General features: G+C 40.9%; 5 protein-coding genes across 6 annotated transcripts; 3 read left to right on the top strand and 2 right to left on the bottom strand.

Annotated features, from left to right (window-relative positions):
* Positions 1–136: 136 nt before the first annotated feature.
* On the top strand, positions 137–782 carry LOC115624295 (DNA-directed RNA polymerases I, II, and III subunit RPABC2). The gene is made up of 2 exons (XM_030518919.1): positions 137–272; positions 330–782. The coding sequence occupies exons 1-2, from the start codon at positions 244–246 to the stop codon at positions 694–696; spliced, it is 396 nt and encodes a 131-aa protein (XP_030374779.1). The 5' UTR covers positions 137–243; the 3' UTR covers positions 697–782.
* LOC115624291 (protein downstream neighbor of son homolog) lies at positions 741–2744 on the bottom strand. Its single transcript, XM_030518916.1, has 3 exons — positions 2605–2744; positions 2378–2529; positions 741–2324 (listed from the first exon to the last, which is right to left on the bottom strand). Exons 1-3 carry the CDS (start codon positions 2650–2652, stop codon positions 812–814), a joined length of 1713 nt encoding a protein of 570 aa, XP_030374776.1. The 5' UTR covers positions 2653–2744; the 3' UTR covers positions 741–811.
* Positions 2745–3441: 697 nt separating this feature from the next.
* Positions 3442–4775, top strand: LOC115624292 (zinc finger protein 436). Its single transcript, XM_030518917.1, has 4 exons — positions 3442–3599; positions 3669–4291; positions 4352–4450; positions 4500–4775. Exons 1-4 carry the CDS (start codon positions 3474–3476, stop codon positions 4648–4650), a joined length of 999 nt encoding a protein of 332 aa, XP_030374777.1. The 5' UTR covers positions 3442–3473; the 3' UTR covers positions 4651–4775.
* Positions 4776–4980: 205 nt separating this feature from the next.
* LOC115624294 lies at positions 4981–6328 on the top strand. The gene is made up of 2 exons (XM_030518918.1): positions 4981–5152; positions 5211–6328. The coding sequence occupies exons 1-2, from the start codon at positions 5134–5136 to the stop codon at positions 5987–5989; spliced, it is 798 nt and encodes a 265-aa protein (XP_030374778.1). The 5' UTR covers positions 4981–5133; the 3' UTR covers positions 5990–6328.
* A 744-nt stretch (positions 6329–7072) lies between these two features.
* LOC115624290 (chitin synthase chs-2) lies at positions 7073–15481 on the bottom strand. 2 transcript variants are annotated; one of them, XM_030518914.1, is made up of 11 exons: positions 15360–15481; positions 13673–13916; positions 12384–13613; positions 12046–12316; positions 10063–11990; positions 9795–9971; positions 8268–8468; positions 7990–8203; positions 7456–7607; positions 7300–7401; positions 7073–7234 (listed from the first exon to the last, which is right to left on the bottom strand). In XM_030518914.1, the coding sequence occupies exons 1-11, from the start codon at positions 15479–15481 to the stop codon at positions 7073–7075; spliced, it is 4803 nt and encodes a 1600-aa protein (XP_030374774.1). The 2 variants fall into 2 exon arrangements, with proteins under 2 accessions (XP_030374774.1, XP_030374775.1); XM_030518915.1 differs by lacking the exon at positions 9795–9971 and adding an exon at positions 9431–9607.
* Positions 15482–17321: the final 1840 nt, after the last annotated feature.

Raw genomic sequence — 17321 nt, 5'->3', positions numbered from 1 at the left:
TAATTTAATGCTTTCGTCACTAGCGTGAACACAGTCGATATTGACTTCTAACAGCTTTAATCGAAGTGGCAGCACTTCTTTTTAGCGCAGCTAACACTGTTTCAACACTATACTGAACTGAATTCCATTGTGAACCAGCTCCTGAAACCTAGAGCGTGTTCAAGAAGAAGCATAGGTGGCGTGCAGGAAATTTTATTTTTTTTATTATTAGCGAATTTTAAGAAATAACTTATTTTAAACGCAATGGATGACGTAGATTACGATAATGATGAGTAAGTATTAAAGTACAATTTTATTTCTTAGCAGAAAGTATAATTTGCATATTACAGTGTTGGTGGCGACGACTTCGACGATGCGGATGAGGACGAGAATATTGACGACATCAATCAGGAGGAAGAAGTCGACAATATTGAGATCATTGCGCCCGGCAATGCGGGTGGTGGAGTACCGAAATCAAAACGAATAACCACCAAGTATATGACGAAATATGAACGTGCTCGTGTTTTGGGCACACGTGCCCTCCAAATAGCGATGTGTGCGCCGATTATGGTGGAGTTGGACGGCGAAACCGATCCGTTGCAGATTGCGATGAAGGAGCTAAAGCAAAAAAAGATTCCGATCATTATACGCCGCTACCTGCCCGATCACTCCTACGAGGATTGGAGCATTGACGAACTCATTATGGTGGACAATTGAGACCACTTCATTGGGGGATTTAATAGTAATAAGTATGGGGTGGGTTTTACAAAAACAATTAAAACGCGTTTATTATGCCGCATAAATGTGTGTACAATTTAAATGTAGCATTGCGTCAGCTCCAGGCATAACCCTCGCCACGTTGGTAACAGACGCGCTCCAACAAACTGACAGCATCCAGGCCTGTGCGACAAATAGCGCCCACCACAGACGGTAACAGACCACATTCAGATAGGTTCTGCTCCCCAAAAACGTTGTCGGCGCCCTCGGCAGCACTGGCCTCTGGCGCCACCGACCCAAGCAGTTTCTGTGTGGCTTTGCTGAAGGCGAGAGTATTGGTGTTGCTGGCTAGTGTGGCACTAAATACTTGACGCGTCTCGCAGAGAAGCGTCGCCACGCTGGGCAGGAATGTGGGCAGAAGTAGACCCTTTACATCGATACTGCAGTAGTCCACGCCATCGAGACGCACCTTTTTCGAACGTGGCACCAAATGTTGCATCGTTGCTTTGGGGAAGGCGACGGGTGCGAGCAGTGTGGGCGGCACTCCAGCCAAACGACCGACACTATTGATAGTGCTCTTCGCATTCAGGAGATAACTGAAGAAGCCCTGACATTCCACGCCCTCGATTAGCAACAGCGAATTGTCGCTAAAATCCTCAGTCATTTCTGCAGCTTTCAACTTTCGCGCGTGCGTCGTCTGTATGCGTCGTAATTCGCGCTCATCTACGCCCAAGCTTTCTAGCCAGGCCTCATCATCCTCCTCCTCGTCGGCTTTCGGTTCGCTTTTGGTGGTTTCTGGTTCAACTTTAGCATCGTTGGTGTCTTCATTAAAGCTGTTCTCACCGGACTTGTTCAGAATACCGCCTGTCGCATCCAATTTCAACGGCATGCTGAACTCAATACCCTCCTGGCGCAGCGCATGACGCATGCCTCGTGTGGAAGGTGTGACTAAAGCGTGGGTTTCTGCGATTCCGCCGGTGCCCGCAGCTCGAAACAGCACCGTAAACATGTTGGCGCAAAGATAGAAATATGGACATTGCCTGGCACGCAACAACTGAAACAATCCACGGAAACTGTAGTCCCACTCCTCAGCTAGCGCCTTGCGTTCTCGTTCCCCCACCGTGACGCCAATGTTCTCTTTACTGTTACGCGGAAATAGAGTCAGCCACGGCAGATGCGGATGCTGCCAATAATAGGTGCACTGATTGAAGCGTGTGGCATCGGAGATGTCCAGTGTCGTCTCCGTCTGCTGCATATCGATACAGCGCACAAAGCTAGTCAGTCCACTAGCCAGTTGGGACGTCTTCAGTTGCGTGGCAGGCAGCTCTGTGGGACAAAAGAAACGCGCTCGCGTCTTTATACACCAATCGATGGGCAGATGAAGTGTGTGCTTTTGTTGGGAAGCCAGTGCGGCATCATCTTCTTCATCGGCCTGTGCGAAATTTGTCTGATGCAGCAGCTTTGCAAAGGCTTGAGCATCGAATTTTTGAAGCACTAATTTTGCTGGTGGGGGTCTCGTTGGCGTCTCTTTTACGAAACTAGTTGCCAGGCAGTTGGGTGTGGATGTTGCCATGGACTCTGCATCGGTGGACTCCTCGGTTTTCTGTTTCTTCGCACCATCTGTGGATCTATCAATTTTGAATAAGTAAAGCATTTATATGGGATCAGAATTACCACTCACTTGGCAAAAGGATTTTTGCGTTTCTGGGCAATTTTGGCTTCCAACAATTTAGATCTATCATTCTCATCTAATTCGGGTCGCCTAATGTTGTTGTTGTTCACACGTGCGGCCAACTGCTTTTTCTTTTGTTTCAATCTTTGTAGCTTTATAAACTGCAAATGAATGAGGAAAAATAGGTCATTAAAATTGACCGCATAAGCATATTTTTTTTTTCGACTCCAACGCACATCATCTGGACGTGTCCACTTGGCATTCAAGCCGGCTTCGCTCGACATTTTGGAATTGGAATGCAAGCCCCTGTTTGCATAAATTAATTAATAAATAAAATTGGCTAAAATAAACTCTGAAGACTGTTCCCGCGCAAATTCCTGGATTTGTTGTTGTTTTGAAAGTGAAACACAACTAAGTGCTGGAAAGTGCGAAACAGTTCTGGCATGAAAGTGGCTAAGAATGTATGTATGCATGTATGTGTGTATGCATACATATATGTATCAATTGGGGTCCAGGCACACATAAAAATTGGTTATGTGAGAAAAGCTGATGTACAATATAAAATTATTTTACAAAGAATATTAAACTAAATAGGTAAAATATTTAAAAACAATATTTACTATACTTAACTATATAGTACAGACACACATATTTGTGGTTATTTTCATATTAAATAAATGTATAACATAGCTCATACCTAATTGTAATGAGAAATTTAAATTGATTTAAATTAGTTATTTCATTATTCAAATTAACGCATCAATAATAATTCATACATCTTATGTAATAAAAAAAATATTAAATTAATCGAAGATATGTATGTACATAGTCGAATATTTGGCTAGCCTATAATTATCCTTATAATATATATTTTCTATAAAAACACAAGCATGTTGAAATAATTTTTGCTTTGCACGATCTCACAATTTAAAGACGCGCTTATACATTTTTTTTTGTGTACACGCCCGTTTTCCAACATGAGCCAGTGCTGGAAAGGGCAATGGGGAAACAATGCTCTTCTTCATACTGCATTAAACAGCTGTTAGGCATATTTTGGATGAAACGCGAATTACACTAAAAAAATACAAACGCTTTGGGAGTAAAAATGCTTTTGGAGAATGTATGTCGGATTTGCGCAAACACCATAAAGGATATGGAGCGTTCACGCAATCTTTTTACAACGTCGCGTGGTAAATTGCTCCTTCAACTATCATTAATTACGGGCGTGCAGGTATTTTTGGCAACAAAAATGAGCATTCCATATACATAAATAATTCATACAAATTTGTTTCAATTTCAGTTGACGAAACAGAAAAACATGCCAGAACGCGCCTGCGAGAGATGTAACTCCGAATTGGAGCTAGCGATGAAGTTCCGGGAACGTTGCATTTTCTCGCAAAAGTATTTGAACGAAATCTTGAAGAAGGAGCGCGTCAAACAAGGGCAACATTTAAGAGTAGAATCCGATGAGCCAGACATGGAAAATATTGAGAAAACCGAAAGAACTGATGATAAAAAATCAATTATGGAAAATGGTGAAGTGCTGACTGAGCCGGAAATGAGCGATAATTCTGTTCGAACTACAGACGAAGTGGAAGCGGCGCTCGTAGAAGAAGCACAGCTGGCGGAAAGCCATTTGGAGGAGCTGGAAAAACAGACACATAATCCGCCAGAACGCCGGCCAAATTTCTACATATGCCAACAATGCGGAAAATACTTTGGTGACCAAAAAAAATACAAGTCGCATTTGATACAGCACACCCAGGCTGGCAAGAAAATAGAATGTAATTTATGTCCTCAGACCTTTGCCAGCAAATTGCTGCTAAAACAGCATCAGAAAACCCATTGTACCGATCGACGACACAAATGCAAAAAATGTGGGCGCTGTTTTGCAGAAATCGGAGCTTATCGGCGACACGAGAAGTAAACATTTTGTATAAGAAAGCGATTAATATTGAAACTAAGTTTCTGTTACTATTATAGAGCGCATGCGAATGAGCGGCCGTATCCTTGTCTGGAATGTGAGAAGAACTTTGAGAGTAGCGAAGAATTGAAAAAGCATGCAACCTCCCACGTGTTTCGGTAAGTACTTCTAGGCTTTATTCCGAATATATCACTGTGTTTTCTTCAGCTGCGAGCCTTGCAATAAGGATTTTGGCGTTCGGGATGATTTGTTAGCACACTCAAATACCCTGCCACACAAACGTAATGTGCAGCAAATGCAAATGGAGATCGATTTTTTGTGTGCTGAGGATGATAATGGCGTGGCTAGTAATTCATAGACTGAATTAAATTCTCCATGCCTTTATATAGGTGCTACATTTATCGTTCAAATTGAACGTCCTTTATTTAAAATAAAGACTTTAACCTAAGTAGTGGATCGATTAAGTTTTTGTATGTATATTTGTAGATTAAATGAATCCATATTTAAATTTTAACATCGCATTAACAGTAACTTAATTTTAACAGTTCTATGTTAGTTAACAGTGCTATACAGCTTTCATAGCCTGCTCATGCGCCTTGAAGGCTACCATCTTATCACTTCTTTAGCTTAAATACATATATATGTGAGAGTGTAAATGCAGTTTTGTGTATTCTGTATAATCAACTGGTTGTCTCCACATCGGTCTAACATTATTATACATACCCGCATAGCGATACGTCAGCAAGCCACCTAAGCAGCTGCAAGCCAAAAAAAAATCAATAAACTTGCCACACACCCACGCAACAAACGTGCGAAATTGTGTAAAGAACAACTACGCAATATGTTGGAAAAGTCAAAGTGTAAGTGCTTAGAAAACACAGAAAATGCTTTGAAAATTTATATTTTTTTATATTTTAGCTTTAATGATGCTGCTTTGTGGTTTGCTGCTCTTAGGCAGCGGCGTTGTGCGCGCCTTTGAGTCGAAGGACAGCATTTTTGCTGACGTCCTGCTGACTGACCTGCTCAATCGCATGGCTAATGACATGCAGGTGGGTTACTATGATGTGGACAATGAGTCCGATTTGGCAGCTGCTGCCGCCGCTGCAAAGGATAATGTCGATTTGGTTTCACGCTCCGAGTACCCGAATTTGTGTGATGGCGATGGCAGCACCGATTGTGTGTTGCAGTCTTCCAATCCGGCACTGCGTGATCAGGAATTTCTGCAGCACAGCTCGCTCTGGGGCCATCAGTATGTGTCGGGTGGCATGGGTGAGGTGCCAAATCGATATAACACCATTGTGAAGACCGATGCCAGTCTGCCCGCCTACTGCAATCCGCCCAATCCCTGCCCCGAGGGCTATGACATGGATCTGCCCGGCAGCTGCATCGCCGATTTCGAGAATACCGCCATTTTCAGTCGGGAATTCCAAGCTGCTCAGGATTGTACCTGCGATAGTGAACATATGTTTGATTGCGCCGACCAAGAAAGCTCTGCTTCGAGCAACAGCGACATGGATTCAGCCGTAGAGAAGTTCCTCATGCATCAGTTTCAGAACGATAATGTCCTTGATAGTGCCAACAGCGTTGTTAAGAAGGCTTTCAAGCCAGACTTGCGCATGGAGGCTATGATCAATCCGTTCCTACAGGGCGATCGTTTGCCCATTGCCGCCAAAAAAGGCAACATGCTGTTCCATTAAGTTAAGAGCCGTCAGCAAAAATAGACGAAAAAGTGTTTGTGTTTTATTTTCGTTGCCTAACTTAACAAAATGAATAACTGAATTGTTTTAAAAAGTGTAACAACCACACATAGATACTAAAAGCTCAAAGTATTCCCCAGCATGCGTCTATAATATATGTATGTATTTAGTGTACATTTAAATCTTAGTGTTGTTCTACATAAACTGCATACTAAATACATAATACTTTTATCTTAAACGAATGCTAAGAGCTTCCCCAAAAACAAAAAAATAAATATACATTTGTGTCCCCCCAATAAAAATATACATATTAAAGAAGGGCTTAGAGCCGAAAAACAATTTGATCTTTTTCGTTTGTATAGTTACAAGTGTTTTTTACGGAGTTAGGTCTTTCAGACAATATATCTTAAAATTCTTCATAATGTTTAAAGTTAATGAACTTCCACCGCTAAAGCTGAAGTTAATAATAAAATAAGTTAGAGTTAATCGCCCATTACCAATATTCCTTTTTCCATAATTTAATAATGCAACACTTTTAATTTATCATCGCATTTTATATTTATTTTATATCAAAAAATTTACAAAACTCTAGAAAATTTTAGTTATTTAAGTACTACGGCAGCGATACATATATAGGTATATATGTATGCTTAAATAGGTAATTCCATTTTTGGAAATCCACGCATCAGCTCTATACTGAGTATTACAAGTCATCATACACTGGCATTGTGCTTGGCCCCCCTGATCTGTTTCCACAGCAAGGGGCGTACAACAATTGTTTCTTAAATATAACCTAACAAATGATATACATGCATGTACATGAATGAAAACGTTGTCTTACATTTTGTTTCTTCACATTAAACACCATTGGCAGTGTGATTAGCTAAGCATAATGTTCGTTGTGTGTTGACAAATTGGGGCGATAGATCGCGTCCTATTGCCATATATACAAATTAATGTTGACTATGACTCTAAAAGAAAGAAGGCAGCTTTTTTTTTGAGACAGACTTGAAGAGTTGCTGAAATTGAAATTGCTAGCTTAGCCCTATTTATATATATAGTATGTATATAGCTAGGTATAGTTTACAAACGTCCCGTATTACTACTGCTAGTGTTTTGACTCCAGGATACTTGAGGATGCGGATTGCGTGTGGTCAAACGCAAAGAGTTTCTATCGCCGTCTTCGTCGAGCACATGCTCGTAACCCTGATTAATGGTACCACCACCATTGGACCCATAAATTTGCTGCAAATATTCCCAGAAATTACAACATATAAATATGTTTATAAAAGTGGTATTTCAATTCATACCTCGACGGGTCCACCATTGACATTGAATACATCCTTGATGCTAATGCCGGCATTGGAAACGCGTCCACTTCGATGATTGGGCAACGCTCCATTGTTGTTCAGCTGTTCGAAGTCAAAAATGTTAGGCCTAATTAAATACTTTAATTAGGTACTTACCACAGCCGATGTTGTTATGCCATATTCGTTCTTAGCCCCCAACGTTTGCATCGTCGACTTTCGGCGTTCCGCCATAACAGAATTCTTTCGCACCTCCAGAGCTCGAATGGTCTCGGCACGCATGGTTAGGCGACGCGTTAAAATGGGCGTAGCTGTGGATCAGTCGAAAAATTTAAATTTAAAATGAGCTTATTAGATGGGTAAACCTCTTTCTTGCCATCTACTTAAGATTATTTGAAAACTGTATTAGAGACCGATATGAAATCAGAAATTCAACATTTTTGTGGCTATCTTGTCTAAGCTTTGCCATCTCCTTAGAAGTAGTATAATAGTGCCTAATAACCCTCGTAAGATCTAGTCCTCTTAGCTTGTATTGTAAGCTACTCAAAATGCTTAAGACAGCTAAATGTCTCCTAAAATTGAACAGAATCTTCTCGCGAAGTGTCAAAGCTACAAACTTTCAACGAATCGTTGGAAGAATTCACAAAACTTCATTCAATTCACTCTAATAAAATTTTACGGAATTATTATTACCTGGATTATTTTCTGCATCTGCCGTTAGTTTGAGGAAGCGTTTCTTAAATGCCACATCCAAGGTTCCAATTTGTCGTCGAGGTTGTCGCGCCTTCTCCAAGTTCTGTATAGTCTTGCGTCGTGCTATGCGATCGGGACCAGAGCCCGAATCATTATCATAATCTCCATCAATGCCTTGCAAACGTTGCAAATTTTTTACGATTTCCACAGCGTGCTGGTAACAAAAGAATTGTGAGAAATATACGTAGAATTGTTGTACTAAGCCCACCCACACTTACCTTATCTATTAACTGATCCTGCGTTAGATCTTCGGATTTTTTCTTACAGAAATTCAGCTCAGTTGAGGCCAGAATGTGGGAGAGGGTGCCGAAACGATGGAATAACATAGCCGTAAATTGTATGACCAAAATTAGGGCAAAGAAGAAGACAAACACAAGACCTATAGGTTCCAATTGAAGATATTCCTTGGAGATGTGCACCTGTTGTGGATATGGTTGAGATAGAGACATTAATTAGAGCTCAGCATAATGGTATTCATTTAGATTAGTGACATTCAACACTTTTGGGTAAATGGGTAGACTCGTAGTACCAATTGTCTGTGGTAGTGCTATATATTATGTGTGAACGTTCGTATGTGTGGGTGCTTGTACACCTGATTGGAGTGAGTTAAAACGAGTATGCCGGGATCAAACCGAAGAGCAATGAGACATGCATTGAATTTATTGACTCTAGTCTGGGTTTAGGAACTTGTTTGCATGTTTTTTATGTTTATGTAGTAGATGAGGCTTTTTAGACCTTGCTCAAAGGCTCATGCCCTCTGTGTATATGGTTGTGAGATGTTATTGTATTCTAGTTGTTGCTTGTATATGATACATTTTTGGTGGTACCTGAACCATTAGGATGGGTTTTCAACGAGAAAGAACGTTTTATATAAACACAGAAACATAGTAAATTAGAGACATCCAGTAACAAGAGCTGTGTGTGTGTGGCGTGACGTGAGAGGGAAGGAGTAGGAGTAGCACATTAGCCACAGCGAGTATTAGAGAGAAAAATATACATATAGAGAGAAAAGGATAAAGAGAGTTTGGGATACTTTGGTAATGAGTTAAAGTGTGAGGGGAGGAGGATCAAGAGCAGCAAATTAGCCACAAGGATTATATAAGAGATAGTGAAAGAGAGAAATATGGAGGGGTTGGAATACTTTGGGAAGATGTTATGGCAGGAGTAGGGGCAGCACATTAGCCACAAAAATTGTTATTGGGGAAAGAGTACGAATGAGAGAGGGAGGTTGAATAAGATTGGTAACAAGTTATTAAAAACTATTGGGACCGTATGGATAATGGGAACAGATAAGACACACACACATACACAGGCACAGAAAAAACAGGTTGGTGGTAGTAGTAGAATTTTTTGTAAAACAAAATATAATTGTAGTATAAACCTCAGATGTTTCTTCAATATAGGTTATGTTCGTTTTGACGCCGAGGGGCCAAACGATATGCAATTTATCCTTGTTCAGTTGCAACAAGAAGACAATCAATACGAATAAGGCGTTGGCCATGAAAAATGCGAAGACCGACTTATTGCGCAGCTCAATCAGATCGGCGGCAATGCGTGCCTTGTGAGTGGAACGTTCGATCGATCGTATACACAGATATATATATATATATATTTTTTTTTTCATTTTTATATTCACATTCAATTCATTCAATTTTGTTGATCAAAACAAATGGGAAAAATATAAGAAGAGAAAAGAAAAAAACAAAAAGCAATATATTAGTACATTCTGATACTTTGGCAATTACCTCTTGGGTGGTTTCATCATAGGTTATGTTCGTGCGCACACCAAATGGCCACTTCACGTGCAAGTTATCCTTGTTCAATTGCAAAAGGAACACAATTAAGACGAACAGTGCATTGAGCATGAAAAAAGCGAACACCGAGGAGTCGCGCAGTTCTTTGAGATCTTTAGCTATACGTGCCTATATGGGGCAATATGGATTAGAGACCACTCGCTGGTATTTGGCAACAACAGCAAGATAAAACTATATAGAGGTTTTTGCTTCCACTTACCTGTTCGACGGGATCATTATCGATGGGATACAAATACTTGTCTATGAGGTCCTTCCAGAACTGTATTTCGGAGCTTGACAAAAAGTCGACTTCACCCTTGCGTACATCGGGATCCTCTATCCAATAGGGGTTGGTTAGGAAGTCACGCTCCTGCTTGGGCTCAGCGGACGTATCTGAATCGGATTCATCGGACTCATCACCCGACTTCTCGGCCACAGAGCTCAGCAAGTGGTGATCCTTAGAGCCGCTGGATGTGGTACGACGACGTCCATGACGTGTATGATGCCCATGGGGATCCACAGCGCTCTCTATGCTATCTATGCGCTGTTTAATGGTGTCCAAAGATTCGGCAATGGTATTGAGTTGTTGCTTCTCGTCTGTGGTCTTGCCATGCGTGCAAAAAATGCATCGGAAGAGACCGGCCAGTGAGAACTCCACAGAACCTTCCTCGTCCGCATTGTCTCCAATGTTGCCCTGCAGGAAACCCAACATGCTCTTCTGCTTCACATGTTTCTTCGCCTCCTCCGCTGCTTTTTTCTCCGCCTCGAGCTCCTTTTTCGTTTTCTTGGCCACCACTTCGCGTGTTCCCCACGAGACCACATTCAAGTTTATAATCGAGTAAAGAATGAGCAGCAAGTACATAGATGGGATCGACAGCAAATAAATTAAGCCGCATGTTATACACCAGAACTCCTGTGGATGCAAACATGCGGCTATAAAGAATGAGCCCGTCATGGATATTAAGAAGATCGCCGATGGCGACCCGATGCCGTCCTCGCCCAGCTGCAAGGCCGTACCCACAATGACAGCCATCATGATCAGTGCATATGCCGTCGAGAGGACTTGCGCCACGAATAGCTGTATATTTGATTTGCAGGTGAAACAAACAAACATAAAGGCCAATATCGGTACAATGTTGTAGTGGAAGGAGGTCCAGTTGTCGATGCGGAAGGCGGCCACAAAAGCGCCCACCAACATAAGAAATATAGTGCCCGGTCCCAGAATAGTGCCACCCATCAACATCATCTGATAGAAGATGTAGAGCAGTGAAATATTATCGTTGATCTTGATTGTACGTTTCGCATCGCCCAGCAGATCCATAATATTCGCAATGGTCGAAGGCACCCAGCGACGTCGCTGATTATAGAACTCGTTGAAGCCCTCTGGACAATGGGTGTAAGCATCCGACGCGGCCGAATACTCCACACGATAGCCACGCTGAAGTAGCAGCGTACAGAGCCAACGATCTTCACCCTGATCGTACTGGACATAGTGCCGTGCCTCGTCTGAACGTGTCGTATACTTCTTCATCACATTGTCGTCCATTAGCGCTTTACCACGGAAGAGTGAGAAGCATCCGGGACTACAGAGTACGCAACCGATCATGTGCTCGGTGGCTTTTTGCAGCCAATGGCCAATTGCGTATTCGAACAGTTGATACCATACCATGGGACCGGAGCCTACGGGATGAATGCGTCCACAGGCAGCGCCCAAATTCTTGTTCTTCTTCATCAAATCGACCAGCAGTGTGACAGCATTGGGCTTGAAATCAATATCTCCATCCAGGGTAAGTAAATATGTGTTCTCTGCTATGGCATCCTTGCGATCCACCGAAATTGGCAGCTCCATTAATCGATGTCCGAGCAAATAGTACATATACATGACCTGAGACCAACGCTTGCGATGACGAATGCGATCCTTGTCCTTCAGATGGGTAATGAATTTTGTTTTGCCGGGCAGTGTCCAAACCAAGCGACCGCCATAAGGTGTGGGATATTTTTTAGGTGGTCGCAAACGAATAGTGGTCTGATGTATCTCAGAGGCGGCCTCATCCATGGTGGCAATCAGTAACTTAACAAAGCGATTGCATTGAATATCGTCGTCGCTGTGATCCGATATTTCAAAGGCGTCGTCGAAGAAGATGTGGGCTGCAAGATATTATTAAATGTGAAATACGTTAAATGTTGACTTTGAAGAACTTACTCTCGAACTCGTAGTAGTCGGGATCGAGAACTCGCAGATACTTTTGAGCCACTCGTCTGGCACACTGATCCTCGTCCATGCGCATAATACTTTTCAAGAACTCAATCATTTCGTCTTTAGTTTCATGCCACATGGTTGCGCAGGAAAAGATGCGTGTTATATTATCGGAAGACTTGATTGAGGGTTTGTGGGGTGCTGTGGATCGGTCGGTGTGCACCGATATTGTTTCATAATACTCATCACCCTTTTCTTTCTCAATTTCCGAGAGGTCCTACGAAGATTGTGGGAGATACAGTTTAGATTGTGAAATAAAATTCGTATGAATAGTTTCCACTCACTTCGGTTTTTACATCCGCCTGATCGTCACGTCTTCTATTCAGGGCCATCGACTGATCAATCAGAAGCGCCGAGTACATGGGGCGCACAAACAATTTCTCTGTGGTGGCCAAACGTTCGCATTTCGGCATCCAAATATGCAATGCAATCCAAGTCTGACTCAACAGCCATAGCAGCCAGGCCCAGGCCATTTGCTCAGTGACAAAATTATGGAATCTAAAGTTCGAGGGACTTGTAAAGAACAGATAGTCCGGTATACTGTCGTGGAAGAAGCATGGATCATCAATACGTATGCCGCAGGCGGTAATTAGCAGGGAGACGGAAATCGGCACTGTTAGACTAACAGGGAAGGCATAGCTGAAGCCCTGTATGAGAATCTTGCAGGCAAACTTTCCAAAAATATAGCACAAATAGGCGCCAAAGATCTGCAGCAACAACACATAAATTACCGAGCTATGGGCTGCGTCCACATCCACGGTGTCGATGTTGGCCGCCTCCAGGGTATCTGGAAGGACGCCCCCTAGACCCGGTGGCAGCTCATACACAATAATCTTGTGCGGTCCAAAGGCATCGCCATACATGCTGAATAAGTTACCGGGCTCGTCGCCCTGCGCCCAATAGATGAGTAGCGTTAGGCAGAAGAACAACAGGATCTTCCAAATCGAAATGAACATATGTGAGAAGTAACGTGTATATTTCATCTCCTCCTTGATGCGTCCCAAGGCGCGTATCAGGCCCACTGGCGACTGCGCTGAGACATAGTTCTCCCACCAGCCGCAGGAAATCATGACGCAGGCTACGGGTATAACCCACAATTCCCGTCGATTCTCCAGCAGTGGCCAAATAACCAGACCTGTTATTTGAGCAGCAATCGCTGCCATATCGATGATGGCTTTCACAAAACGCTTGCCCTCCTTCGCGGTGCGCGAAAACAGCCCAAAGATGCCCGGCACCACACACAAACAATTGGTCAGCATAGCGCCCTGTATGGCATCGATTTGCGGCAACACTACAAACATTAGCAGGGCAGTGCCCAGAGCGCTGAAGGTCTCCATGAGCCACACAAACAGAAAGTGACCCTTCTTGGGCACCTTGAAAGTCTTGAAGAAACAGATACGCGCCGATCGTATAAGTGAACCGATCTCGGGCAGCGCATACGCAATCATCAATGCCCAAATCCAGGCTATGCGCTCCTCCTCGGGCAGGCTAACCACAAATGTTTTGTCGCGACCCTATCAAATAATTGCATTTTTTTGTTATAAAATCCATTGTAAAATGAAAGGTTACTTACCAAATCCTTATTACAATATTCAATTTTTCTATCTTTACGTATTTGTGACGTCATGAATAGCACACAGCCTTTGGCTATGACCCCACCGGTTAAAACTATAATAAACGTAAATATATAGGCAAAGATCTTCAAGATCTTGATAGTTAATTCTAAACACTCCTGGTTGGCTGTCGAGCCAGTTTCAATTTTAATGGGTGGATCTCGGAATACATCCCAGCCTTTTGTTTCCTGTATGGTGCGTTGGCTGCAAACACAATAAACAAAATGTATATTAGAAGTTTGGCAATTTATATATTATTTATAATTAATATCAGTTTTAAACAAAATTTACTAACTTTATCTTATTTTCGTTTCTTATTTGTAATTTATTCTAATTTTTTTACATTTTAAGCTCTTGTTTTTAGTCCAGCTTTAAGATCTCTTTTTAATATACACGCATGTCCACACAGAAATTAAAAAATAAAAACTTATTTTTTAAAATTAAATAAAGTGTATATTTCTTTGAATAAATATGTATGTACTTTAATATTTAATTAAAAAGACAAAGCTCTTTTAACAGAAAATAATGATCAAACTGTTTGGATAGCAGATATTTCTTTATTAAATTGTTCATTAAAAAACGTAAGGTTATTAAGGTGATTTAAGAAAACTTTAAAATTATATGATCGACTGTCTCTATTCCTGATGTTTGATCATTCAAAAAGTACCAACTCGTCTAATCAAAAACGTGGCGTAGAAGGATTTCATATACGTCCTTGAAAATGTATCAGAGCCTGGTGCTAAAATCATATACATGAGTACGAGTAGTGATAATATATACAAGTATTTTGTGGGATTGGCCAATCGTGTATAACTCGTAATTAGTGTAATGACAGTGAAACGTGGCCAACGAACTACTTAGCTGGTCTTGCCACACGCTTCCGGCATTTTATGTGGCACTGACATAACTCTTTAAAGCCCCGCTTTAGTTTAAAGTGCAAATGCCAGTGGTTGGTGAGCGCCACTCCCAGCATCGGCATCGGCATCGGCTTCAGCAACACATCGAAAGTGATTGTGAAACAATGTGCTAGACCAGGTGTGGGAATAATAATTAGTGGACAACTGCAGACAATGGTGTTGGTTAAATGAATCTAGTTCCGGTTCCGCTATGCCAGAGCCAGCACAATTTTGGCCAGACTTAGGGCAGACGATCGAAACGGCCGACTGATGCACTCAGAGAAATACATTTCAAATTTTCAAATATTTCTAAAGCTCTAGAGTTAAGGATTACGTTTCTAAAAAGGAATACAGTTATATAGATATGTACAGAATATGTACAATACAATTTGAAAACTGTAGGGACAATCTTTTGAGTGCACATTTCCAGCTTCTCAGGCAACAATTTGCATAAATTTCAGCATGTTTCTAAAAAGGAAAACACTTGGTTTTTTAGAATATGCCTTTCATTTTACTTGTTGTTTTAAAGGGCGATACAATTTGAAATCTTTAGGGACAATCTTTTTTTTCTGAGTGCACATTAATAACTCCTTGACAGGTAGTTACATTATTTCCAGCTTCTCAGGCAACAATTTGCATAAATTTTCTAGACAAGCAACTAATAACAACTAATAGTAAGTACGACTATGTGTGTGTGTTTGTGTGTGTGTTGGGATGCAACCACACAGCAACAACAAGAAGAGCCACATACCTGCCGCCATAAATATCGTGTGTCAGTGGCGTACTCTCGTCGTCGGTGAAGTTGTCATCGCTATCGCCGTGCTCCCCGCCCGGGGCTGGCGGTGCCATCGGCCGATGCCGCACCGCAGACATCTCCCACGGTTGTGTTGGTGGTTGTTGGTGTTGTTGTTAGACGTGGCGGCCAGCCAGCAACCAGCAATCGGAGCCGCCGCAGTCGAGAAAAATTGTAGCTAGAGCCGCAATGCTGCAACGAGTGGAAAAAAAGAAGAAATAATGTAGATTTCTACACATTTCGATGTCTTCTGGCTCAGATAATTGTGAGCCGGTTTTAATGGAAAAATTTATAGTTGTGCGCGCATTTCTGCAACTCGTTCGTGGCAACCCGCACGCATGGTGCCCATATTCAAGGACATGCGTCCTTTGACTTGACAATGGACCGGTTTATATGCGTGGCTTAAGTTATTTTAAACCTTGAAAGCGCTTAAAGTTACAATCGCAGACAGCTGTCGAGCATAATTAATGATTCACGCACAATGGCAGCAGATAAATAATCAAGAGATTAACTTGTTGGCATATTTATTAAAGGTATGTCTTCATATACATATGTACTATAGTCGCATGTTTGTGTGGACTGAAGAAAACTTTTCCATTTCATTTGGCTTTCATTAAACTCCCATAGAAAAGCCACAAACCTGCCTCACCCATTAACATAAATCTCCCAGCCCTTTCGTCACCTGCCACCACTTTTGACGCGCTCCTCACTTTCACTCCCAACTAGCCGCCGCTAATTTTCGCCAAATATGCGTACCCATATGATAATGAAGTTATTTTAGAAACTGTTTTAAACCAAGTCATGCCATGCTGACTTTCAAGACAAAAGACTATTTATTTTTCGCAAGACGAAGGGAAAATACTCTATAAATCTAATTAATTGTCATAGCTTTGAACAGTGCTCTTGATTGCGAGTGAAAAGCTTTTCAATTGTTTTAGGCCAATTCGAAAAGTTCCATTTCCTTTGCCAGAGAAAAAGTATAGAAATTGGAAACAGTGTGGGTTGAATTTGACTTTCTCGTATCTGCCATATTTCCAAGTGAAAAGTATTTCAATTATTTTAAACTAATTCAAATCGTTTCTTAACAAATATTCTTTGACAGCGGATTATTGGAGTTCACTTCAAAAATAATTTAAGTATCCAACAATTTCAGATTTATAATAAATATAAATAGAAGCTGTATATTAAACATCTTTAGTTTATTTTTAAATTCAGGGACAAGAAGCAAAACAGTACATACTGAACAAAGTATTGTTTTGTAGAAATTATAACAATACTATAATTCCCATTGGCACTATAACTACACCAATTTAATTAAATGTTTAATTAAATTTGTTTATAGATATTTAATAGAGAATTGCTTTAATCAGCATTAGCATGAAATATCAATTATCAACAATTATTCTAATGATTACTCAGCACTCTTTATTACTGAATAGTTTGGTATCCAAAACAGATTACAAATATAAATATTTTTTGTAATAATGACGCTTGTTATTAATTTGCGCAGCTAATGAATCAATTAAGATTTTGCTTGTGTTTTTTTAATTGGGAGCTTAATAACGATAACAAAAAGTAATATCCCAAATTCGTAGTAGAGTATTACCAAAATAATTTTCAAATAGTGAGAATGAGATAATTATCAAGCAATTATTCACTGTCTACAAAAATTCGAGTATCTAGAGAGCTAATAATAATTTTGAAAGTGAAAAGCATAATTTTTTGTCACAATTTAGTATTTCATTTCATGTATGTCTCATTCCTAGCAAAGTATTCACAATCATATTTCAAAAGAGTGAGAATACGACACATTCTGACGCAAGAAATCTGATGCATTTGGTTGTGAATTTTATTTAGTTAGTTAAAGCTCCGTACAATTCAAGTAAAAGTGAAATGCATTGGATAAGTATTGAACTTAAA

This window comes from Scaptodrosophila lebanonensis, unplaced genomic scaffold (assembly GCF_003285725.1).
Source record: "Scaptodrosophila lebanonensis strain 11010-0011.00,11010-0021.00 unplaced genomic scaffold, SlebRS2 tig00000053-arrow-pilon, whole genome shotgun sequence".
Lineage (NCBI taxonomy): Eukaryota > Metazoa > Arthropoda > Insecta > Diptera > Drosophilidae > Scaptodrosophila > Scaptodrosophila lebanonensis.
The sequence above is the reverse complement of the archived record's forward strand: the minus strand, read 5'-3'. Positions and strand labels throughout refer to the sequence as shown.

Bases quoted from the DNA above. Each gene is read 5' to 3' on its own strand.
- LOC115624291 (XM_030518916.1), bottom strand. From the start codon at position 2,652: ATGTCGAGCGAAGCCGGCTTGAATGCCAAGTGGACACGTCCAGATGAT. The intron at 2,530-2,604 runs GTGCGTTGGAGT...ATTCATTTGCAG, and splicing joins AGTGGACACGTCCAGATGAT to TTTATAAAGCTACAAAGATT. The intron at 2,325-2,377 runs GTGAGTGGTAAT...CAAAATTGATAG, and splicing joins CGCAAAAATCCTTTTGCCAA to ATCCACAGATGGTGCGAAGA.
- LOC115624295 (XM_030518919.1), top strand. From the start codon at position 244: ATGGATGACGTAGATTACGATAATGATGA. The intron at 273-329 runs GTAAGTATTAAA...TGCATATTACAG, and splicing joins GTAGATTACGATAATGATGA to TGTTGGTGGCGACGACTTCG.
- LOC115624292 (XM_030518917.1), top strand. From the start codon at position 3,474: ATGCTTTTGGAGAATGTATGTCGGATTTGCGCAAACACCATAAAGGAT. The intron at 3,600-3,668 runs GTATTTTTGGCA...TTTCAATTTCAG, and splicing joins CATTAATTACGGGCGTGCAG to TTGACGAAACAGAAAAACAT. The intron at 4,451-4,499 runs GTAAGTACTTCT...TGTTTTCTTCAG, and splicing joins GCAACCTCCCACGTGTTTCG to CTGCGAGCCTTGCAATAAGG.
- LOC115624290 (XM_030518914.1), bottom strand. From the start codon at position 15,481: ATGTCTGCGGTGCGGCATCGGCCGATGGCACCGCCAGCCCCGGGCGGG. The intron at 7,402-7,455 runs GTAAGTACCTAA...GACTTCGAACAG, and splicing joins GCATAACAACATCGGCTGTG to CTGAACAACAATGGAGCGTT. The intron at 7,235-7,299 runs GTATGAATTGAA...GAATATTTGCAG, and splicing joins TCAATGGTGGACCCGTCGAG to CAAATTTATGGGTCCAATGG.